The sequence below is a fragment of the Aythya marila genome, assembly GCF_965140915.1.
Source record: "Aythya marila genome assembly, chromosome: W".
Classification (NCBI taxonomy): Eukaryota; Metazoa; Chordata; class Aves; order Anseriformes; family Anatidae; genus Aythya; species Aythya marila.
Window position 1 is genome coordinate 15,380,079 of NC_139081.1, and position 25,177 is coordinate 15,405,255.

Consider the following 25,177-nt stretch of genomic DNA (forward strand, 5'->3'; position numbering starts at 1 on the left):
GTGCCAGCGTTACCGCACACCTGAGTTTACCAGATTCCCTGGTGTACTTCCAAGCACTTCCCCGTGCAAGGATTACCGTACACCAGATTCCCCTGGTGTAGTGCCAGCACTTCCCCGTGCAAGGGCTTACCATACACCAGATCACCCGACCCCCAAGGCAATACTTAATATTTCTTACCTTGGTCTGTGCACAGAGTTACCGGATCGATTCTTAAAAACCTGGAGTGCCTACCTTCTTCCTTTCCCCACTACTTCACGGATCCTGCCTCTTTAACCAGTCTCGGGCCCTCTGTCAGCTTTCCGCAGAACCGCCACCGTCGATGCACAGGACCGCTGAAATCAGCGGGGCATGCCTTCCTGCTGCTGCGGCGGTGGGGCTCCTCAGTAGGTGACTGGATCCCGGACGAGCCCCCAAATTGTGAGAAACACTCCATAGCCAATAACTTAGGCTCAGGCGAGGATCTCAGTGAAGTAGTAATTTATTCGCAATTGCAATGGCGGGCGCCCCACAAGCAGGAGAGAGCGCATCTACTAGTTCCAAAACACAGTTTATATACCTTTTGATGGCAGGACCCTCCCCTGTTTCCCCACTGAGTGGGTAATCCAGATTCACAATCTATCTGATGCTTCACAAACAATGCATGGCCTTCAGTCGCCGGCCTGTTAAATTTCAAATTTCTTTTGACATTTTTACTGCTTGAAGTGGTAATGTTTCTTCACTTATCTGACTTGACTTGACACTGTGATTTTCACCTAATTGTCCTAAGGAGTCTGATTGTCTGCATTTTACAAGGTCGCCTGCTAAACTTTCTTATCACTGTAAGCATATCTCAGTACCACATTCCCTCCTTCTAAACAATGTAACTCTGCAAAAACAACATTTCTATTCCCACAGGCCGAACCTATCTTCATGAGGCGATCAATGTCCCTGTTCCTGTCCTGGTCCGTGTTCTGCTAGCCTGTCCCTATTCATTTCTTTTTTTTTCTACTTCTTTATTGATGACATAACTTCATTATATCGTGTTGCCTTTTTTTTTTCTTCTTCTTTCTTGAGAGCAGGCTCCCCTCTTATACCCTTCTCCCCACAGCAGTTCTTTTCAAAAACAACTTTTCATTGGTCAAACAACTTTGCCTGGCAACCAGCAAACACCCAGCAACTTCCATGCCTTAAGGGCTGTAGAACAAGCAACCCAAGACTGCATGGAGTCTCATGAATCACCCTTCTTTGTTCCCTCTAAACTCTTTTACATTCCTGATGGCCTCATCGTTAAGAGTCTGATGTTATCACCAACCATGGGGCTTGTCGACCCCCATGGCCCCACTCCCACATCTCCCCCTTCTTTATTAATATCAACCATCTTCTTGACACAAATTATTACTCCATATGTTACCTATTAATGTAAAAGTTTATGCATCGCATCCTAAAATCTAGGGTCCATGAATAAAGGCTAATTGTATTTTCTAAGTCAAACAAGCTATAGAGAAGTGGGAACAGCGTGTGGATGGTGTTCAAGTGTTACTGTTTAATATAACACTCTATGCAAATAACGCAAAAAAGTCTATATACTCAGGACTGTTTACATATGAATAAATAGGGAAAATTAGCAAATACAGTATTTAAAATTATCTACAAAAATGTGTTTTACCAGGTATTCACTGTTTGTATCAAGTTTTAATGCAGAAAGTTGAGGACAATACCAAAGCGTATGAAAGAAAAACTATTTAAATAAAGATGTTTTAAAATTCTCCTTAGAAAACAAACAACTGAACTGAAACAAAGCCTAAAGCCAATAGGTGGCCTTACCAGCAAACATCTTCAATCAAAAGGCCATAACAGCTACGTTTTAACCATTACTTGATTTATTTTACACCATGAGGTAAAAGCAACACATTTCCTTTTAGTAAAGTATACACAAATAGCCTCACTCAGAATACACTTTAAATGCACATAAAAAAAAAGTATTCATCTTACAAATTGTTTTACAAACCAAATATACAATAGCTTTGAAAACACTATTTTAGAAAACAAAATCCAATGTAAAAAGACTGCTTAAAACAACTGAAATGATAAAGATTTCTGTATGGCTATCTTTAAAGTTTTCTTACTGCATCATCAATATCAGAAATCTGTTCCTTCAGCTGGTTCCACTGTTCTGGATTTAAAGAAATACCTGAAATGTATTAGAAACAAACACTTAGTACAATAAGAAATTTGTAATTCAGCATCTTGCATATTTACAACCAAGACTGATTTCATACACAAAGACTGTCACAACTATTAATGTTTGAGCTACATCAAGTGTAATAAGTCTCAGCTGCAGAGTTAAACTACTCAGAACACTTCAGTTTAGACCTTTAGCCCATCTCTGGACAAGTTTACCTTACAAAGAAAATGGGTACAATACAACATTCATTCACAAGTGTTTTGCTAAATGCAGGAAGAGAAAGAGCTCTTGCCCTGATAGGGGGCAGCACAAAATGAGGTGAGATGTAGGAAACCAATTCTATTTCAGTTGGCTGCTAAAAGCCAAATACCTCTGTGGACTGAACTAAGTATTTTCGATATACTATAATTCTGTGTTGTTTTCTTTTCTTGTGAAAACCTGTGGAATTCTTTCTTAAAGCACTGTGAATATCGTATGCTATAAGTAATATTTTAGAGAAGCTTTATTCTATTCCCTAGCACTCAAACCAACATGGAATATCACTACAGATTCTTGTGACATTCAATCAACCACTCAGTACCCCACAACTCATCTCCTCAGTTCTGAATTTTTACTTCCTCAAGCTCCAGTCCAGGCACACATTTCCATTGTGCATTAGCCTCCTCCTTCTTCCCCTACTAATCTCTATGCCAACTCTATGTAAGTAGAGGCTCATAGGCCTACCTCTCACCCTCTCCAGCCAGGCTCTTCTACTATTTACCCCCTTTCTCCCCCCCTCAGTGATCAGGCTTCTTTCATTGCTTTCTCCCTGTAGGTGGAGCAGGACCTGAAAACAGGTAAAACTATGAATTCCACTTTTGGGGCTCATCACCCCCCCCCCTTCTACTACTAGTGCTTTATCAGAGTACTGTTATTTTGAGCAGCAAGAAGTCTGCACTGTTACTTTTTCTAACGAGTTCTCCCACTAGTCTTTAGGTGGAAGATGTGTTTTGAAAACAGTTTGGTCAGGCATGCTAACCATTATTGGGGGACCAAATGTCATCAAGTTGCCCCTGAACAACATACAATATGAACTGTATGCAGGCATGAAGTTTAGAACTGCTATATGAAATAAAGGTATATTGTCATACATAAAGGTATATTGTCATGGTATGTGACAAAGCAATTCCTAACTTGTGAGGAATGTTTTAACAATTCGTGTCCATAAAGAACAATTCTGTTTGAATCCTGTCTGCCTCTGGGCCCTGCACTGGCAATTCAATGCTTGAACCACAGCTGCAGTGTGTCCCAGTCTCCCCCTCATTCTAGTCAATTTATCACTTCTTAAATTTATGAACCTGTTTGCTTTTGTTATTCCGGACTTCTATTTCTAACACTGCTATAGATGTGTCTGTGAATGGCTGGGGAAGAATGTTTTAATTACTCGTGTGTCTGGGAGTTTCAGAACAACTGATAACAACTAGTGACTGTTATGGGATACTATGTGGATCTTTGGTATCTGGTTAGGGGGGGGCGAGAGATAAAGAGGAAGGAGAAAGAAGCTGAAGGACGGCTGGGAGACAAGACTTGAAGAGGATGTTCTATAAACTTGGCATGGTGCCCAGTAAGTACAAAGGGGGAGAGGAAGACTACGAGCCTTCAGCATGAAAGACCCCTAGAGACCCCCAGAAGAGACCCCAGAGGAGACTGCGCATGCTCCAGTAGGAGGGACTGCACCCCGGAAGCTAATTTTAATAATCTATTTTTTTTAGAAGTAGTAATGAATATGTATTAGTCTAGGAGCATAAAAATCAGCTGCTTGATGTAACTGGTGTGCGTCCTGGTGGAGCGGAGACTCCCGGTGCACCCAGCGCTGTTTGCTTACCTCTATTCCTTTATATTCTTTCAATAAATCCTATTTTTTTATTTAATCCTAATTTGAATCCTGAGCCATTTATAACAATTTGGGGGCTCGTCCGGGATGGCTATAGTTCCTGAATTCTGATTTAATCTAGGAGAGGCGCCCCACCATTTGGTGGCTCCTGTTTGAGTCAGATCAGGACTAATGCCATCCTGAACCTGAATAAAGGTAAGCAAAGAATTTGATTTTTTTTTGAGCTCCCTTGCCGGCTGTTTTTTGCCCATAATTCTGCACGCGAAGATCCGGACGAAGACGACAGGGTCGTTTGGATACCGTCTGGTTGGATTCCGGTGTCCGGGATCGAACCGGACGAAGACGACAGTCGTTTGGATACCGTCTGGTTCGATCCCAGACGAAGACGCTTGTGGATACCGTCCGGTTGGACTCTGGACGAAGACGACTGATTCGTAAGATACTGTCCGGTTGGGTAAAGGTACGGTTGCCCGTGTTTGTGTGTGAGAGTGTAACTGAGGCTTCTAAAGTCTGCGTAGAAGTCTTTTTGTTTTCTCACTGGTTCTAATCTCCTGTCGGGGGGGGGCTGGTGAATGGAGTGATACGTGGGTGGGTGATAGGTCCTAAACCCCCTGCAAGACACTCTCACTGGGGGCAACCAAGGGCTGTGGGAATTGCCACTAGTAAAATTCCCGGATGGGTCAGATAAAATCAAAGACCAAGGACCAGAAAGGGAGCAAATTACCAGATATATGACCAAAAAGTCCATTATGAATAATGATTAGAAATTGGAACAATAGGGGCCCCAGAAAATTAAAGAGTAAATTGAAAATGATCCAGTATTTTATGATAGAATGACCAAAAGAACCCTTAAGACCCCATGTATTTTGATCCACGGAGGACGGGGTCTGTCAGGCTTTGAACATTAATAGTAGAATACCCGTGGATCCGGAAAAGAGCAAGCTGAAACATTGGAATTAGAAATTAGAGAGCAATTGATTAAGAATGAATATGTGCTACATTTGTGCCTGTGCTGCACTTATACCACCAGATAACAGGAGCCTCTCAGACCCCGAGAACCAGATCAAAAACAACCTCACAGTTCGGACTTTAATCAAGGGGTCTGAGATAAGGACGACTGTTCACAAAGGGACAGGTTAGGAATATGTATATGTATAGGAATGTTCATGTATATGTAACTCTTTACTAGAGCAATTTGCCACGTTAGGCGTGCACGACTCTGGTGGGACTACCTGCCCCGTGCTGCATGGAACTGAGTAAACATACCTACTTTACAATCTTACTGATTGTGGAGTCAGCTTTCTGTGAGTCATTTTGGTGAGCCAGGCAGGAGACACTCTGCTCGGCTGTGGGATCGGCTGTAGCGTGGACACCCCTAGGTGCACCCTGAGTGTTTTGCTCGGAGGGGACTCCACTCTCAGCTGCTCACCGCAGGAGCAAAGATCTCCTGAAACTGCAGACAAACGGTATGTTTTCAGCTGCTGGAGGGATACTAACTGGAGTGTTAATAATTGTATGTGTTTTTATGTATGTATTTTGTGTTGACATTTTGTATATTGTAATATTTGCATATTGTATGTATTTTGTGTTGAAAGTATTTGTGTAAATGTAAGGGTTTGAAACAAAGTGTTACAAGTCACTTCACAAAGAACACAGTCAGAGACAATACTTATTTGGTTGGTTATCATTCTAAATTATATTCCTGTGGTATGAATGAGATGTGCTGGAGGCCTCTGTGTGCGATTGTGCTGTGTGAGTGAGACGTAGCGTTGTTGCAAAGCGAGTGCAGAGTTCCGATCCATGGTTCCATACTCTCCGCAAGGGGAGTGGGCAGAGATGAACGAAGTGCTTGACAGACTGAAAAGAAGTGCTGTTTTATCCAAGTTTTGAGTGGTGGTGCCTAATATATGGGCCCGGTGTATCTTGTGTATCTTGTGTATCCTATTTTTGCTCTTAAATGTTTTGACTGTGACAAGAAAAAGGCAGGAGCATGATCTGACTCTACTGGTGCTTTCGCCTGTGCTTCCTGCAACATATGAGGCCCGCACAGGCCGAGACCTGGACCGGCGCTGGGAGACCAGAGAAACTACGGAGGGACTACCGCTGGACGGAGAGAGCCCTGAGAGACACTGCAGAGCCACGGACGGCTCTGAGAGACACAGAATAGACCTGACAGAAGCTGCAAAACGCGGGGAAATTGAAGTAATTGCGGAACATCCGAGATCGAGTTGCTACGGGAGACCAGAGGCGTCAGTGGACACCGGCAGTCAACTCTCACTGTGAGGCGAGTCGGCACAGAGCAGAGGGGCGGACATCAGGACCCTGCAGCCTGTCTGACGTAACCATGGAGGCAGCGGCAGCAGCGGCTGTGCTGCTTCACTCTAGCATTCTTTTTATAAAAGGTTTATCTTGCAATGCAAAAAAGACTATTCGTCCCCAGATCGGGGTTATAACTATTACTAATGACGACTTAGCTCTATTGCGGGGCAGGAGTGCAGAGACGCAGATTACACTGCCAAATGACCACAGGCAGGCTCTTTCACAAACCTAAGGTTGCAGCTGGCACTGCCTGCAGCCGTATAGCAGACGTTACACTCTCTTTCCTAACTAGTAATCATGTGTCTCATCCAGTTGTGGTGAATGGTCAGTGGCAAAAAGAAAAGGAGGATGCCACTGACACTAACAGCATGGGTAATAGGAGTAGTATAAGTGACACAGGTGACAGTGCGGGGCGCTCTGCCTGCTGCTCGCCTTCGCCTGACTGTGCACTGCTGCCGACGGTGCTAGAGTAAAATGTGAAGACTGCTCAGATGGCAGTGATGAGAGCGCTTGTGTGAAGAAGATGTGTGCTGAATCTGATTTTGTGTGCAACAGTGGTCAGTGTGTGCCAAACAGATGGCAGTGTGATGGGGATCCGGATTGTGAAGATGGGTCTGATGAAAGTGCTGAGCTGTGTCATATGAGAACAGTGTCATGGAAATGTGATGGTGAAAAAGACTGTGACAGTGGAGAAGATGAAGAGAATTGTGGCAATGTGACTTGTAGTGCAGCAGAGTTCACATGCAGTAGTGGACAATGTATTTCCAAAAGCTTTGTCTGCAATGGTCAAGGTGACTGCTCTGACCACTCGGATGAATCTTTGGAGCAGTGTGGCTGCCAGCCTGCACCTCCAGTGAAGTGTTCTGTGAGTGAGGTGCAGTGCGGCTCAGGTGAATGTATCTACAAGAAGTGGCGATGTGACAGAGATCCTTATTGCAAGGATGGAAGAGATGAAATTAACTGCCCTTCTTGGACCTGTGGACCAGACCAGTTCAGATGTGAAGATGGGAATTGTGTCCATGGGAGTAGGCAGTGCAGTGGTGTGAGAGACTGTCTGGATGGCACTGATGAAGCAAACTATAACAATGTTATTCAGTGCTCTGAACCTGGCAAATTCAAGTGCAGAAGTGGAGAATGCATAGATATCAATAAAGTGTGTAACCAGCAGAGAGACTGCAAGGACTGGGGTGATGAGCCCCTGAAGGAATGCAACATAAATGAATGTGACTGTCCAGCTGAGTTTGAGTTTGTAAACAAGAGAAACTGTGGAGGTATTGATGAATGCCAAAACCCTGGTAACTGTAGTCAAATCTGTATCAACCTGAAAGGTGGCTACAAATGTGAATGTAGCCGTGGCTATCAGATGAATCCTGCTACAGAAACCTGGAAAGGGCCTTGTCAGAAGATAAAAAAGAGTGTTTCAACAAGCAGCCACGAGAGGAAAGAATCACTGAACCCCCGATGTGAGGGACTCCCGGTGCACCCAGCGCTGTTTGCTTACCTCTATTCCTTTATATTCTTTCAATAAATCCTATTTTTTTATTTAATCCTAATTTGAATCCTGAGCCATTTATAACATAACTGTTGGATTTTTTCCCTTGTTTATTATAAAATTTCAACTGTTTATACTGTTTGTAGGATAGCTACGTAAGCAGCTTGTAAGCGCATCACTGGAACATTAAACTCTCATGCTATCAGATTATTAACTTTATCCTAATAAAATCCAGTCCTGTTTCCCACAATGATAAACATTTCTATCTACATCATGTAGATCATCACTTTGCCTGCCCATCAAGTTTTGTTGTTGCTTCCCACTCAAGCTTTTGATTGATGTGATACACTAGTCTTTAAACACCAGAGTCATGATTTTTGTTAGACAGCAGCAACACATCCAAAAAAGAATTTTTCCTGTAAGGTACCCATAATATCCTGCTCATGCAAACCTATTATCAGTTGTTATCTATGAGATGTTGAAAATTCTGAAGCTTTCCAAACGTCTATTCACTGCGCTGCTCCCAGATACATCACAAAAATATAAATACCTTTAATCTTCAGAACAGAATGTTTCACACTTACCTCTTTCCTTTACACAATATGAAAAATGAGTGAAGTAAGCTTTTCTAAAGAAGCAACATGACATTAAGGAAAGCACTACTGCAACTATCAACTCATCCTCATCTTGCAGGTGGCCAAAGTTCCACAAACAGTTCAGTGAAAGGATGACATAAAAATTAAGCATGGGAGTAGAAATTAAAGGTGTAAAGGCTTATGCTGTGTTCCAGATTAGACAGACACAAAGTACCAAAGCTCAAGCACTTCAAGTGTTTTCACGTCAGCTAAAATCTTGATCCCCCCACCCAAAAAAAATTACTCATATGGAATGTTTCTATTATTTTAATCTGAAATTTGATAAAAATGAAGAACACAATTGTTTTAAATTATTTAACATCTTATTTCAACTAAACCCAAACCTTTTCATACAAATTAGAAATAAGAAAATCTGACCTCTGTTAGAGGCAAGAAATTGAGTTAATTAAGAGGAGAAAAAGTATGGTTACATTCATAGCTCCCACAATACATTTGCTTGTATCTGATGCCTTGTTTCTCTAAATTATGCAGGATCCATTTAGAAAAAACAGACTCAGGCCAACAAAACCACTTCTCTTTTGTTTATAATGTACAGATACAGAAAAATACCTTTTCTGCCCGGCTTCATTTCACCTTCTTGATCCATCCAGTACTCTCTAATATCAATTAAGACTTTCCCTTTAAAGTCACGAACACTGACATACCTCATTTTACCAATCTGTCAAAAACACATAGAAGGATCTATTAGGTTTTTCACATATTAGAGCATTCACTTTTCCAAACAGTATTAGACTCAGACATATGACATTACCCACTGCAGCTTATTTTAGACTAATAGTTAATGACAATATAAACGAAGGACTTAAAAAACAGTTGAACATTCAATACATTTCTGCAAATGGGGCTCCTTCTAGAATAAAAATACCTATGTTCTTACCAAGTTGAATTCCTACAAAAGCCACTAATTTCATAGAATACCCCGAGTTGGAAGGGACCCATAAAGGACCACTCGTTGGCATGTTATGCAACTATTACACACCTGTTTAGCTACGGTATACATGCCTACACATATATATTTTCTTACTCCCCAGTCGCTTCCTTAATGTAGAACAGCTAAAATTTCCCTCATTATTTATTTACCATTTCTCTCCCATCACGGAGAATCCACCGTCTTTTGGACTCCTTTGCTCCTAATTCCCTAAAGGCTTCTATCTCTTTTTCACTGAATATTTGCTTTTCAGGTGGAGGTTTTATTTCAGGTACAAGAAGCAGCTTTGCTTCTACTTCTAATTGCAAAGCTGATTCTTTAGCCTTTTCATCTGCAATTCTGTTTCCCCATTCAACTAGGGAGTTTCCTTTTTGATGTCCTTTCACATGCACCACAGCAATATCTTCTGGTAGTAACAGATTTTCCAAAATCTGTCAAATTAATTCTTCATGGACCAATTCCTTTCCCTTGCTGTTTACTAAGCCCCTTTCTTCTCAAATTTTTCCAAATGTATGTACCACCCCACATGCATATCGTGAATCTGTATATATAGTTCCCTGTTTCCCTTGCAACAACTTTAATGCTTGATTTAATGCATATAATTCACAAGTTTGAGCTGACCAATTACTAGGCAGTTTTCCCATTTCTTCGACATTCCCATTTGTTCCTTCAATAATGGCATAACCATTACATCTCCTTCCTTGTACCACCCTAGAAGATCCATCTATAAACAATATTTACCCTTCTTCTAAGGGCACCTCTTGTAAATCTGATCTTATCTTTGTCTGGTGATTTATTGGATCTTCAATTCCCTTTGACAAGAAGGAGGCGGGATTCAAAACAGGTTCTGTAGTTATAGTTAAATCATCCTTTTCAATTAGTATAGCTTCAGATTTTAGTATTCTGGAGTCTGTCAGCCACCTTCCTGCTTTCTGAGTGACAATAGTTTTCACTTGGTGAGGGGTAACAACAATCAGTTGTCCTCCAAAGGTCAATTTCCTGCTCTCTTCTACTAATAAGGCAGTTGCTGCTACTGCCTGAATGCATTCTGGCCATCCCCAGGACACGGGGTCTAATAATTTAGACAAATACGCTACAGGTTTCTTCTTATCTCCCCATTCTTGGGTTAACACCCCCAAAGCAGCACCCTCACTTACAGTTATAAAAAGATAAAATGATTTCTTTAGGGCAGGAAAAGCTAAGACTGGTGCCGTGATAAGGTCTTTTTTAATTTTTCCATTACTTTTTTCCTCTTTAGTCCAGTTCAGTATATTGGGTTCTTCCTACAATAATTTGAGATATAATTTCTTTGTTTTCTGCACATATGCCTCTATCCACAGTCTGCAATATCCAATTAAACCCCAAAATTTTCTCAACTCCTTCTTTGTTCTAGGGAGAGGAAGTTGCACAATTCCCTGAGTCCTTTCAGGGTTTACTCTCTGTCTGCCTTCAGAGATTAAATGTCCCAAATACCTAACCTCTTTTTTTACATACTGTAATTTATCTTTAGATACCCTTAGCCCATGTTCTCCTAAAAAAAAAATCAGGAGTTTGTGGCTTCTTTTACCTCCGATCTTTCTACCCCAGATATCAATAAATCATCTACATACTGTAACAATGTCATCCCTTCTGGAATCTGAAACGTTTCTAAAATCTTTTACAATTCTTGTCCAAGCAAACTGGAGGATTCAGTGAATCCTTGAGGCAAAACAGTCCATTTATATTGTTGTTTACAGCCTATTTCTGGGTCTTCCCATTCAAATTAAAAAATATCCTGACTTTCAGGATCCAGTGGGCATGCCCAAAAGGCATCCTTTAAATCTATAACACTGAACCATTTGTGCTCATAAGGGATTTTACTCATCAGGGTATAAGGGTTAGGAACCACAGGGTGGCGCTTTCGTGTTATCTCCTTAAATTTTCTCCAGTCTTGTACTAATTGGTACGAACCACCTGGCTTTCGTACTGGTAAAATTGGAGTGTTATATGGTGACATACAAGGCTCCAAAAGACCATCTCTAACTAAAGGTTGCACTATAGGTTTCAGGCCCATTTTTCCTTCACAAGAGATAGGATACTGCCGTTTTCTAACTATTCAGCTCCCTTCTTGAACAGTTATCTTTAAGGGAGTTATATTAAGCCCTCCTCAATTTCCTTCCATTACCCATACCACGGGATTTATTTTCTGTTAATAATTTCATTGAGACTGTTATTCCTTTTTCGCAGGTCTTCAATTGTAATCCTAATTTGACTATTAAATCTCTCCCTAATAAACTGGTCCCCGCTTCAGGTACATATAACAATTGACCAGTGACAGTTTTAGCTCCCCAGTATAATTGAGTAGTTTCAAAAAGTGACACCACCATACCAAATCCTTCTACCCCTGTACTCTTAAAGTATTACTAGTCAAATTGAGTCCTGATATTTTATAAGCTAAAGACGATCTGGCTGCTCCTGTATCTACTAAGAATACAGCCTCTTCTTTATTAGGTCCCATCTCTAAATTTATCAAGGGCTCTCAGTGGGACCACTGTTCAGAGAACCCCTGACCCCCCTATTAAGAGTTTATGATAGTAAACAATCTCCCTTCCCTTTTCAATTCAGGGCATTCTCATTTAAAATTACCTATTTGCCCACATTTAAAACATCCTTTCTGTACCTGTCTCTGTCCTGGCTGTGGAGGAAGTGGCTACTGATTTTACATTCCCATTCCCTTTTTCTTCTTCATTCCATCCTAACCCTTGTCTTTCTTAAAAATTCTTTTCCCATTGGTTCCCCCTTCTATCCCACCACTTGATTCACTGTGGAGATCATCATTTTCGCCTTTTGTTTCTGTTTCTCATCTTCCCTTCTAACATACACTTTCTGGGCTTCCCTCAAAATTTTTTTCTAACGGCTGTTCAGTTAATTCCACCCCTCCAATTTCTGAAGTTCACTTTGTATGTCCAGCCACACTTTCATCACAAAATTAATCTTCAAGAGCCCCTGCGCTATGGGGTCGTCAGGATTCATTCCTGAATACCTTCGCATCCTGTCCCTGAGCCTTTCCAAGAAACCACTCTGAGTTTCATCTTTACTCTGCTGAACCTCAAAGGCTTTAATAAAATTCTGAAACTTAGGTACTGCCTCTCTAATTCCTCTAATTACCATTTCTCTCAAGTTTCTCATGTTAACCCTATCCTGCACATTATTGTTGTCCCAATTAGGGTCCACATTTGGAAATTTTTGCTCTGCTGGAATCACTCCATCTCCTGGAGGATGATCCTTTTCCCATTCCTGCATTGCTGCTCTTCTAATCATTCCTCGTTCTTCCCCTGAGAATAGCAGATTCAGAATTGCCATAATTTCTCCCCAGCAATATAGGTTGGGTCCCAAAAACTGATCTAACTGTTCTGCTAATCCAATGGGGTCCTCAATCAGAGATTTCATTTCCTTTTTAAAATTTTGCACTTCTCCGCTAGAAAGGGGGGCAAATACATATCCTATCTGTCCAGATCCCAGCGGCACTTCACAGAGAGGATACATAGCAGCTTCAGTAGTGTTAGTAGTATTAGTACCAGGGAGTGGAAAATTCTCAAGGTCTTTTTTACATGGTTCCAATTCTTTTACAAGTCTGCAGTACCTCCTGTTCCCAGGGCTAATGTTACTTACAGTTCCTGTCTCTTCCCTCAGAGAAACTGCTACAGCAGCCACTGCTGCAGCTTGGGGGTTATAAGGAAGAGGCAAGTTATCCAGAAGGTCCCATTTATCATTTGTCTCTTCCTCTTTCTTTCCCTCTTTATTTTGATTTTTGCTCAAATCCAAATTTGTTCTTTATATCCAACAAGCTGCATACTCCGATTCTTCTTCCAAAAATGGGAATTTGTTATTAACTGTGTTGGGTCTGTCTGAGCTGGAGTCACCTTTTCCCTGCAGCAGCCCACACAGTGCTGTGCTCTGCACTCGTAGCTGGAACAGCACTGATATCACTCCAGTGTTGTGGCTATTGCTGCTTAGTGCTGGCACAGCATCAGGACTCCTTCCAAGCCCCCAAGAGCCAGCAGGCTGGGGGTGGGCAAGTGATGGGGAGGGGACATCGCCAGGGCAGCTGACCTAAACCAACCAAAGGGATATCCCATAACACCTGATGTCACACTCAGCAATAAAAAGGGGGGCTCTCGTGGGGGAGGGGGCTGATCCTCCTGAACAACTACTGCACGTTTTAAGGCCCTGCTTCCCAGGACGTGCCAAACATTGCTCGTTGATGGGAAGTAGAGAATAATTTTTTTTTCCCCTCTCTCTATGCTTCCGCGTGGACTTACTGTTTCTGTGGTTTCTTTTTTCCTCCCCATTCCCTTTCCCTTTAATTAAACCTTTCTCATCTCAAACCTCGAGTTCTCTGTGTTGTATTTTCTCCCCCTTCCTCTTTGAGGAGAGGGGGAGTGAGAGAGCGGTTGTGGTGGAGCTCGGCTGCCCACCTGAGTAAAACCACCACAGTCCTTTTTGGCGCCCAATGTGGGGCTCAAGGGTTGAGATAACAATAGCATTGGTTGAAGTATTTACAACTAACATACTGGTAGCCACAACGTTTGGTTTTCCATTAATATTTTTCTATGTGACTGTGTTGTATGTAATCCATTCCCTGTTCTCTTTTTTCCTTTACATCTGATCTGAGAAAGTGTTGAAGTCTGTGCTTGGTTTCTTTATCATGATGTGCTGTAACATACTGGCCTTCAGTTTTGTCTGGTACTCAGGCCCGGCATTGTTATCCTCCTGGTCTCATGGAGATTATCTTTTTGGAAATATTAAAAATTACAACACCTACTTTTTTGCCCCAGCAGTCAATCTGTGAATAATATCGGGGGTGGTGCCTTCCACTTTTCTCCCTGTGGGCTAATTACAGCAGCCTTTCAGTATCTTGGATACCCTTGGTCAGATATTATCCTCCTATTACTAGGTCTAGTGTTTGTCTTCTTCCCCAAGGTAAAGAAATTTATTAAGAATATTATCCAAGGACCTGTCCCCAGACAAAGTATTTGTGGGTGGCAAGGTGTGTGGGGGGATTTGGGCAGGTACCTGTCATGGCTTTCTCCTCCAATGGTTCTAAATTTCACCCCTGAACAAGTACAAAATCCAAGAAAACTGGTAGAATGTTTGAAAGATGTATGCCCTGACCCTGACAATACTAGAGAACTCCACCAGCTTGCTGCACTCTGCTGGGGTCTGGCTTACGCCTATCAAATGTCAATTAACATTGCCCAGCACCCTCAAGGGGATAGGGAGGTTCCTGAATTTGATGATGAGACAGCACACACTGTGACCACCCCAGAGGACCGACCATCTATGGTATCAGTCGCCCCTATAGTAAAGACAAAACAGTGGAAACAGATCAGGTCGTTTAATAAGGGAAGAAGCTCCTCCTAAGGATGAGGGAGAAGAGGAAAAGGCAGGCAGCTCTAAAGCAGTGTCATCACGGCAACATCACGGAGAAGAGACTGAAATCATAGATGAATCAGAAACTACTCGGTCTCTATCCTTGAGTGAGCTGCGAGAAATACGAAAAGATTTCAGTCGTCATCCAGGTGAGCACATCCTCACCTGGTTGCTTCGATGCAGGGACACTGGGGCCAATAGCCAACAGTTAGAAGGCAATGAAGCCAAGCAGCTGGGATCCCTCTCTAGAGAAAGGCTCATTGATAGAGTAATTGGGAGAGAGGCACAAGTTCTCAGCCTCTGGAGGTGACTCCTAACAGCTGTGAAAGAAAGGTATCCCCACAAAGAGGATATTGTATACCAAGTAGGCAAATGGACCACTATGGATAAGGGCCTCCAGCACCTGTGGGAATTAGTTGTGCTGGAGATGCTTTATAGTGATTTAAGCAATGCCCAGACACCTAAAGACCCTGATGAAGTCCAACGCACAGCATCCACGTGGCGGAAGTTTGTACGGGCTGCACCCTCATCACATGGCAGCACACTGGCAGCAATGGGTTGGGAGGAGGGGATGGGGCCAACTGTGGATACCGTGTCCAACCAGCTTCATAAATATGAAGAAAATCTCTCTGCCCCAGTACGGGCCTGCATTTCAGCTGTGGAGAGACTGTCCCAATGGTTAGAACACATAGCTTCCTCCTCACCTAGACGGAAGAATCTTTCGGCCATCAAGCGCCAGCAGTCTCCGGCTCAAACAAGGGAGAATCTGGGACGCACACCACGGGGTACCTTGTGGTTTTATTTACGTGACCGGGGGAAGATATGAGGAAGTGGGACGGTGAACCAACCTCGGCCCTAGCTGCACGGGTATGTGAGCTGCGGAAAGATACAGCAGCAGCAAAGGGGGCTCCTAGGAGGATTGCTGCCCCAGTTTCTGTTGGGCAGTCCCCCAGAGGCAGTAGAAGGGATAGTATTACTCCTGACCCTGACGAAGAGACTTCTGCTTCACATTTGGAAGAATTAATTGATAGATGCTCCAATCAGGACTAGTGGGGCCCTGCCTCTGGCCAGGAAGAGAGGGACAACCAGATTTACTGGACTGTGTGGATTCAATGGCCTGGCACACTGGAACTGCAGAAATATAAAGCTTTAGTGGACACAGGCGCACAGTGTACCCTAATGCCGTCAGGCTACCAAGGGGCAGAACTCATCTCTATCTCCGGAGTGACAGGGGGATCCCAAGAGCGAACTGTATTGGAAGCTGAAGTGAGTCTAACTGGGAATGAGTGGCAAAAGCACCCCATCGTGACTGGCCCAGAGGCTCCGTGCATCCTCGGCATAGACTACCTCAGGAAAGGGTACTTCAAGGATCCAAAAGGGTACCGGTGGGCTTTTGGCATAGCTGCCTTGAGCACAGAGAAGATTAAGCAGCTGTCTACCCTGCCTGGTCTCTCACAAGACCCTTCTGCTGTAGGATTGCTGAGGATTGAAGAACAGCAAGTGCCAATTGCGACTACAACTGTGCACCGGCAGCAATATCGCACCAACCGAGACTCCCTGATTCCTATCCATGAGTTAGTTCACCATCTGGAGAGCCAAGGAGTGATCAGCAAGACTCATTCACTTTTTAACAGTCCTATATGGCAGTGTGAAAGTCTAATGGTGAGTGGAGGCTAACAGTGGACTATCGAGGCCTGAATGAAGTCACGCCACCACTAAATGCTGCAGTGCCAGACATGCTAGAACTCCAGTACGAACTAGAGTCAAAGGCAGCCAAGTGGTATGCTACAATCGATATTGCTAATGCATTTTTCTCCATCCCTCTAGCAGCAGAGTGCAGGCCACAATTTACTTTCACTTGGAGGGGCATTCAGTATACTTGGAATTGACTGCCCCAGGGGTGGAAACACAGCCCTACCATTTGCCATGGACTGATCCAGACGACACTGGAACAGGGGAACGCTCCTGAATACCTGCAGTACATCGATGATATCATCGTGTGGGGTAACACAGCAGAAGTAGTTTTTGGGAAAAGGAAGAAAATAATTCAAATTCTCCTGAAAGCTGGCTTTGCCATTAAACAGAATAAGGTCAAGGGACCTGCACAGGAAATCCAGTTCTTGGGGGTAAAATGGCAGGATGGACGTCGCCACATTCCGACGGATGTGATCAACAAAATAACAGTTATGTCTCTGCCAACTAGCAAAAAAGAAACACAAGCTTTCCTAGGCCTTGTGGGATTGTGGAGAATGCATGTGCCAGGCTATAGTCAGCTTGTGAGTCCTCTATATCGAGTGACTCAAAAGAGGAACTCTTTCGAGTGGGGCCCCAAGCAACAACAGGCCTTTGAACAACCCAAACAAGAAATAGCTCGTGCAGTAGCCCTTGGGCCTGTCCGTACTGGGCCAGCTGTGCAAAACATACTGTACACTGCAGCTGGGGAGCATGGGCTCACCTGGAGCCTCTGGCAGAAGACCCCAGGAGAAACTCGAGGCCGACCTCTGGGCTTCTGGAGCCGGGGCTATCGAGGATCAGAAGCCAATTACACCCCAACTGAAAAGGAAATACAGCATATGAGGGGATTCAAGCCGCTTCAGAAGTTGTCGGTACAGAAGCACAACTCCTCTTGGCCCCACAGCTACCTCTGTTACATTGGATGTTCAAAGAGAAAATCCCCACTACACATCACGCAACCGACGCTACGTGGAGTAAATGGGTAGCATTAATTACACAGCAGGCTCAAATGGGGAAACCCAACCGCCTGGGAATCCTGGAAGAGATTATGGACTGGCCAGAGGGCAGGGATTTCAGAGCACCAACAGAAGAAGTAACCCACGCTGAAGAGGCACCACCATACAATGAGTTGCCAGAAGACAGAAAGCAGTATGTGTTGTTCACTGACGGATCCTGCCATGTGGTAGGGAGCCATCGGAAGTGGAAAGCTGCTGTGTGGAGTCCCACACGACAAGTTGTGGAGGCCATGGAAGGGGAAGGTGAGTAGAGTCAGTATGCAGAAGTGAAAGCTATACAACTAGCCCTAGAAATTCCTGAAAGAGAAAAGTGGCCGGTACTGTATCTCTACACTGACTCATGGATGGTGGCAAATGCGCTATGGGGGTGGCTGCAACAATGGAAACAGAGCAACTGGCAGTGCAGAGGTAAACCTATCTGGGCTGCTACCCTGTGGCAAGATATTGCTGCCCGGGTAGAAAACCTGGCTGTAAAGGTACGTCATGTAGATGCCCACATGCCTAAGAGTCGTGCTACCGAAGAACATCAGAACAATGAAGAAGTAGATCGAGCTTCGAAAATTGAAATAGCTCAGGTGGACCCGGACTGGGGATGTGAGGGGTGAGCTGTTTGTAGCTCAATGGGCCCATGAAACATCAGGACATCTGGGGAGGGATGCCACATACAGATGGGCTCGTGATCGAGGGGTCGACCTAACCATTGAGGCCATTACACAGGTTAGGTTACCCATCAGTGTGAGACCTGTGCTGCAATCAAACGAGCCATGAGGGTAAAGTCTCCCTGGAATAGGGGGAGATGGCTTGGATTTCGATACAGCAAGGCCTGGCACATTGACTGCATCCAACCACTGCCACAAACCCACCAAGGTAAACGTTACATACTCACCATGGTAGAAGCAACTACTGGGTGGCTGGAAACATATCCAGTAAACGAGTCCGACAATGGGAGTAACTTCCAAAACAATTTGGCCACTTCCTGGGCCAAGAGACATGGCATTGAATGGGTGTATCACATCCCTTACCACCCACAAGCCTCTGGGAAGGTTGAGAGGTACAATGGACTGTTAAAAACTATGCTGCGAGCATTGGGTGCTGGGACGTGGAAACATTGGGATATAAATCTACCAGAGGCCACTTGGCTAGTTAACAACAGGGGGTCTGACAGCCGTCCTGGTCCTGCTGAAACAAAAGCCCTACACACTGTGGGAGAAACTAAAGTCCCTGTAGTGCATGTGGGAAAGTGGATGGGGAAGACGGCGTGGGTTGCCCCTGCCAAGGGAAAAGGCAAACCCACTCATGGGATTGTCTTCGCCCAAGGACCAGGGTATACCTGGTGGGTAATGCAGAAAGATGGGGATATCAAGTGTGTGCCTCAAGGAGATTTAACAGTGGGAGAAAATTAATCTGCCATCCAAGTTATGTGTTGTAGGAGGACACTGCAGAACCAATGACAGGTCAACTTCGCAAGGAACTGGGCAAGTGCAACAGTGATGTGAGCTAAGCTGGTGCTGGTGTCAAGAAAACCAACTTCGCCTGCCCTGAGTGACCACATTGACAGATGAAGCTGAAACCATCAACAGTTTTTATGAAAACGTTGGGAAAAGACCTATGGAATAAAGGGAAGTACAGACATATAAATGCTTCAATGGACAGAAAACAATGGTGATGAGAACATCTATATACTAAACTGTACCTGATTGTGACACAAATGTTATGGAATAAGGGGTGGAAGTTGTGTTGGGTCTGTCTGAGCTGGAGTCACCTTTTCCCTGCAGCAGCCCACACAGTGCTGTGCTCTGCACTCGTAGCTGGAACAGCACTGATATCACTCCAGTGTTGTGGCTATTGCTGCTTAGTGCTGGCACAGCATCAGGACTCCTTCCAAGCCCCCAAGAGCCAGCAGGCTGGGGGTGGGCAAGTGATGGGGAGGGGACATCGCCAGGGCAGCTGACCTAAACCAACCAAAGGGATATCCCATAACACCTGATGTCACACTCAGCAATAAAAAGGGGGGCTCTCGTGGGGGAGAGGGCTGATCCTCCTGAACAACCACTACGCGTTTGAGGCCCTGCTTCCCAGGACGTGGCCGAACACTGCTCATTGATGGGAAGTAGAGAATAATTTCTTTTTCCCTCTCTGTACTTCCGCGCGGACTGATTGTTTCTTTTTTTCCTCCCCATTCCCTTTCCCTTTAATTAAACCTTTCTCATCTCAAACCTCGAGTTCTCTGTGTTGTATTTTCTCCCCCTTCCTCTTTGAGGAGAGGGGGAGTGAGAGAGCGGTTGTGGTGGAGCTCGGCTGCCCACCTGAGTAAAACCACCACATTAACATACAAATTTAAGGCCTGACATATCCAATCTCTCTCAGACCTGTATTTTGGCCAAAATACTGCAGTTCATTTAACTGTTTCTTTTGTCCAGACCGATACACAATATTTAACCATGTTCTTCCTATGTTTTTCCTTAGTTTTGGGGTTATTCTTCCAGTTTCTCAGCATTCTTTCTAAAGGACAGTCAGTAGGCATTCCCCCAGGGATATCTCCCTGTCCCCTGAAACTCATATTTCCCCTTTTTCCTAGCTCTTGTCAGGGTGCTGCTACAGAATTTTCCCTCCTGCAGGGTACCACACACTAATGTTCCGATTCCGGAAAATGTGGGTGTACTGCCAGGCACTTTACCATGCAAGGGATACCGCACACCTATGAGTTTACCAGATTCCCTGGTGTACTGCCAAGCACTTCCCTGTGCAAGGATTTGCTGTACACCAAATTTCCTGAGACACTTCCTTTCTCTCCCGTACCTCATGCTTCGTCTGTCTCCAGCCACGCCCCTCATGGAGCTACAGAACTGCGGATCAGGACTCCACGCTCACTTCATACAAAAGTACATCTCAATCACACATCACACATAGTCTCACCCAACCCCCAAGGCAATACTTAATACTTCTTACCTTGGTCTGTACACAGAGTTAATGGATCAATTCTTAAAACCCAGAGTGCCTACCTTCTTCCTTTCCCCACTACTTCACAGATCCTGCCTCTTTAACCAGTCTCGGGCCCTCTGTCAGTTTTCCGCAGAACCGCCACCGTCGATGCACAGGACCGCTGAGATCAGTGGGGCATGCCTTCCTGCTGCTGCGGCGGTGGAGCTCCCCAGTAGGTGACTGGATCCCGGACGAGCCCCCAAATTGTGAGAAACACTCTGTAGCCAATAACTTAGGCTCAGGCGAGGATCTCAGTGAAGTAGTAATTTATTTGTGATTGCAATGGCAGGTGCCCCACGAGCAGGAGAGCCTGCCTACTAGTTCCAAAACATGGTTTATATACTTTTTGATGACAGAACCCTCCCCCGTATCCCCACTCAGTGGGTAATCCAGGTTCACAACCTATCCAATGCTCCACAGACAAGACATGGCTTTCAGTTGCCAGCCTGTTAAATTTCAAGTTTATTTTGACTTTTATACTCTTTGAGGTGGTAATGTTTCTTACACAGTGATTTCCGCCTAATTGCTCTAAGGATTCTGGTTGTCTACGTTTTACAAGGTGGTCTGCCAAGCTTTCTTATCACTGCAAGCATATCTCAATACCACATTCCTTTCCTCTGAACAATCTAACTCTGCTAAAACAACATTTCTATTCCCACAGTCCAAACGCTTCTTGAACTCCAACAGGCTTGGTGCCATGACTACATCCCTGCGAAGCCTGTTCCAGTGTGCGACAACCCTCTCAGTAAAGAGCTTTTCCTTATATCCAACCTGAACCTCCCCTGTTTACAGCTTGACTCCATTCCCTCTCATCCTATCTCTGGTCACCACAGAGAAGAGATAGGATGCCCCTCCACTCCCCCTCGTGAGGAAGCTGTAGACCAGAGGTCTCCCCTCAGCCTTTTCTTTTCCAGGCTGTGGAGAAGAAAAGCTGAGGCCTAGTGCCCTCAGCTGCTCCTCAAGTGTTTTCCCCTCCAGGCCCTTCACCATCTTTGTAGCCCTCCTCCGGACACTCTCCAACAGTTTAATGTCCTTTTTGTACTGTGGTGCCCAGAACTGCAGACAGTACTCGAGGTGAGGCCATACCAGCGCAGAGTAGAAGTGGAACAATCACTTCCCTCGACCAACTAGCAATGCTGTGCTTGATGCAGCCCACGATACAGTTGGCCCTCCTGGCTGCTAGGGCACACTGCTGGCTCATATTCAGCTTGCTATCAACCACAACCCCCAGATCCTTCTCTGCAGGGCTGCTCTCCAGCATCTCATCACCCAGTCTGTATGTATAGACAGGGTTGCCCCATCTCAGGTGGAGGATCTGGTACTTGCTCTTGTTAAACTTCATGTGGTTGGTGATCACCCAGCTCTCTCTGCAAGGCCTTTCCACCCTCAGAGTCAACAGCTCCTCCCAGTTTAGTATCATCAAATTTACTGAACACACCCTTCCAGTCCTACATCCAAATCATATATAAAAACACTGAAGAGGACTGGCCCTAAAATGGAGCCCTAGGTGGCCCCACTGGTGACTGGCTGCCAGCCTGATGTAGCCCCATTTACCACAACCCTTTGAGTCCTACCCATCAGCCAATTGCTCACCCATCATATGTTTTTGTCTAGCTGTATACTAGACATTTTGTCCAGTAGGATCCTATGGGAAACCACATTGAAAGCTTTACTGAAATCCAAAAAGATTACATCAACTGGCTTCCCTTGGTTGACTAGATGGGTGATCTTATAAAAAGAAATCAAGTTAGTCAAACAGGACCTACCCCTCATGAACCCCTGTTGGCTGGGACCAATGACTGCATTGTCCCCCAGGTGTGCTTCAATAACTTCAAGAATCATCTTCTTCATAATTTTACCAGGCACTGACGTGAGACTGACAGGCCTGTAATTGCTAGGGTCTTCTTTCTTGCCCTTCTTGAAAATTGGTACAACACATTTGCCAGCTTCCAGTCTACTGGGACCTCTTCAGATTCCCAAGACTGTTGAAAAATAATTGAGAGAGGTCCCGCGATGACATCAGCCAGCTCTTTAAGCACCCTGGGATGAATCCCATCCAGACCCATGGACTTGTATGGATCCAGGTGGAGCAGTAAATCCCATACACGTTCAGGGTCGGTTGGGAGTTTATCATTCCCACCATCATGGTCCTCCAGCTCAGGGCACCCTGGGTCCCAAAGCCCATCATCAGCATTGAAGACAGAGGCAAAGAAGGCATTAAATGTCTCTGCTTTGCCTATGTCCTTGTTTGTGAGGTGATCATCCCTATCAAGTAGCAGAGCTACATTTTCTCCGGTCCTCCTTTTTCTGTTTACATATCTTAAAAAGCCCTTTATTGTCTCCAACAGACCTGGCCAGCATCAACTTTAACAGGGCTTTGGCTACACAAATTTTCTCCCTACTAAGGCGAACAGTGTCCCTGTGGTCCTACCATGTTGCCTGACCCTGTTTCCAGCAGCCATATAATATTTTTTTTTTTCTGCCTAAGCTCTTGAAGATCATCCCTGGTCAGCCAAGCTGGCCTTCTGCCCAACCTGCTTGACTTCTGATATTTTGGAATTGCCTGATCCTGTGCTTTTAGGAGGAAGTGCTTAAAGACTGACCAGCACTGATGGATGCTAACACCTTCAAAAGCCAGGGGACCTTGCTAACTATTTCCCTTAGTAGCCTGAAGTCTGCTCTCCCCATATCCAAGGCTGAAGTTTTGGTGGCAGTTTTCCTCCTGTCACCAAAAATTTTAAACTCAACCACTTCATGGTCACTAAGACCAAGACGGCTGCCAATTGCCATGTCCCCCACAAGACCCTCCCTGTTCTCCAGCAACAGATCAAGGAGGGCACCTTTCCTAGTTGACTCCCTTAGCACCTGCACCAAGAAGTTATCATCAAGGTGCTTAGGAACCTCCTGGACCTGCTTGTGTCAGCCATGTGATATTCCCAGTTAATGTCTGGCAAGTTGAAGTCCCCCATAAGGACAAGGGCAGTTGATCTCTAGGTCTCTCTTAGTTCCTCAAAGAATAATTCATCAGTGTCATGGGAGTCTATTACAGATCACTCGGACAAGAATGACATCTCCTTTATTTGTTTATCCCTTAATCCAGAGTCTCTCAGCTTTGCTATCACCAACTGCAAGCTCCACACAGTTCAGCCCCTCCTTCATGTACATCACTACCTTCCCTCACCTCGCCTGCCCTGCCTATCCCTCCTGAGGAGCCTGTAACCATCTATTGTAACACACCAGTCATAGGACTCATCCCACCAGGTTTCGTTTATGCCGATGATGTCATTGCTCTGGGACTGGGCCAAGACTTCTAGCTCATCCAGTTTATCTCCTGATGCTGCGTGCCTTGGCGTAGAAGCACTCCAAATGCACCTCATTGTACGCAGCACCAAGTGGAGCAGATTGAAGGATCTCACTAGCACACAGTCCCTCTTATTCTGGCATGTCATCCCCTAACTTATCACTGGTAGGCCTGGTTTTATCCCTTTCCCCCTTAGACTCTAGTTTAAAGCCTTATCTATCAGCCCTGCTAACTCCTGAGCAAAAATCCTTTCCCCCCCCCCCCCCGAGAGGTGCATCCCATCTGACGCCAGCAGCAGACCTGGTGTCGCATAGACCCTCCTGTGATCAACAAACCCTGCTGGTGACACCAGTCTCAGAGCCACATACTGATGAGCTGAGTCTACCTGTCAACACTGATCCCTGCTACCGGAAGGACAGAGGCAAATGCAACCGGTACCCTTGATCCTTTAACCAGTCACCCCACAGCCCTGAAGTCCCTCTTGATTGCCCTTGGACTTCCCCTTGCTACCTCATCATTACCAGCCTGAAAAAACAGTAGTGGGTAGTAGTCAGAGGGCCATACCAGGCAAGTGACTTTCCTAGCAATGTCTCTTACCTGAGCCCCAGGGAAACAGCAGACTTCCCTGTGGCAAGAGTTCAGACAACATATCGGGCCCTCTATCCCTTTCAGAAGCAAGACCCCTATGACAGTAACTCTGTTTTCTTTCTTGATAGAAGATGTAGCAATGCAGGGGGTAGGTTGCCTTGCCTTAGACACCCCTTCCAACCGGGATGGGCTTTCATCTACATCATTGTTTTGACTGTCAAGCTCTAGAGCCTCATACCTGTTATGTAAGGGTAGATGGAAAGGTGAAGTAGGCAGGGAGAAGGCTCGCCTACCATCCCAAGCAGAAAGCTGCTTCCATTCCCCCCCTTGTCCTAGGTCCCCTCCTATTGCCTGGTGGGAAAGGGGAACTTCTGTTTCTTGTGTGGTGGCTGGCTCATGCATCTGTCTCAGAGAGGGTAGAGTATGCTTCCACCAGTCAATTTCCCTCTCCGATTCCCTGATGCTCCTCATCCTACTCACCTCCTCCCGAACCTCCGCCACCAGGCTGAGCAATTCTTCAACCTGGGCACATCTCCCACAGGCATACCCACTGCTGCTGTCAGACACTGACAATACTCGGGCACACTCTACAGCCCAAGACCTGGAGGGCCGCATGTTTCCCCAAGACCTCCGCCTGGGTAGCCACATGAGTAGCCATGGCTGGAGAGGCTGCAAGGGATGCAGAGGCCACGGCTTTCTGCCTAGTGGATA

At 45.0% G+C, this 25,177-nt stretch overlaps 1 protein-coding gene across 1 annotated transcript in view; it reads right to left on the minus strand.

Moving 5' to 3' along the window:
• Window positions 1-1,838: 1,838 nt before the first annotated feature.
• The window catches only part of LOC309889551 (activated RNA polymerase II transcriptional coactivator p15-like), a 32,240-nt gene continuing 8,901 nt past the window's right edge, over window positions 1,839-25,177 (minus strand). The window contains exons 4-5 of the mRNA XM_082782402.1: window positions 9,055-9,163; window positions 1,839-2,171 (exon numbers count right to left, since the gene is read on the minus strand). Coding sequence (XP_082638528.1) covers window positions 2,092-2,171; window positions 9,055-9,163 — 189 coding nt within the window. The 3' untranslated portion in view covers window positions 1,839-2,091. The remainder of the gene's footprint in view (window positions 2,172-9,054; window positions 9,164-25,177) is intronic.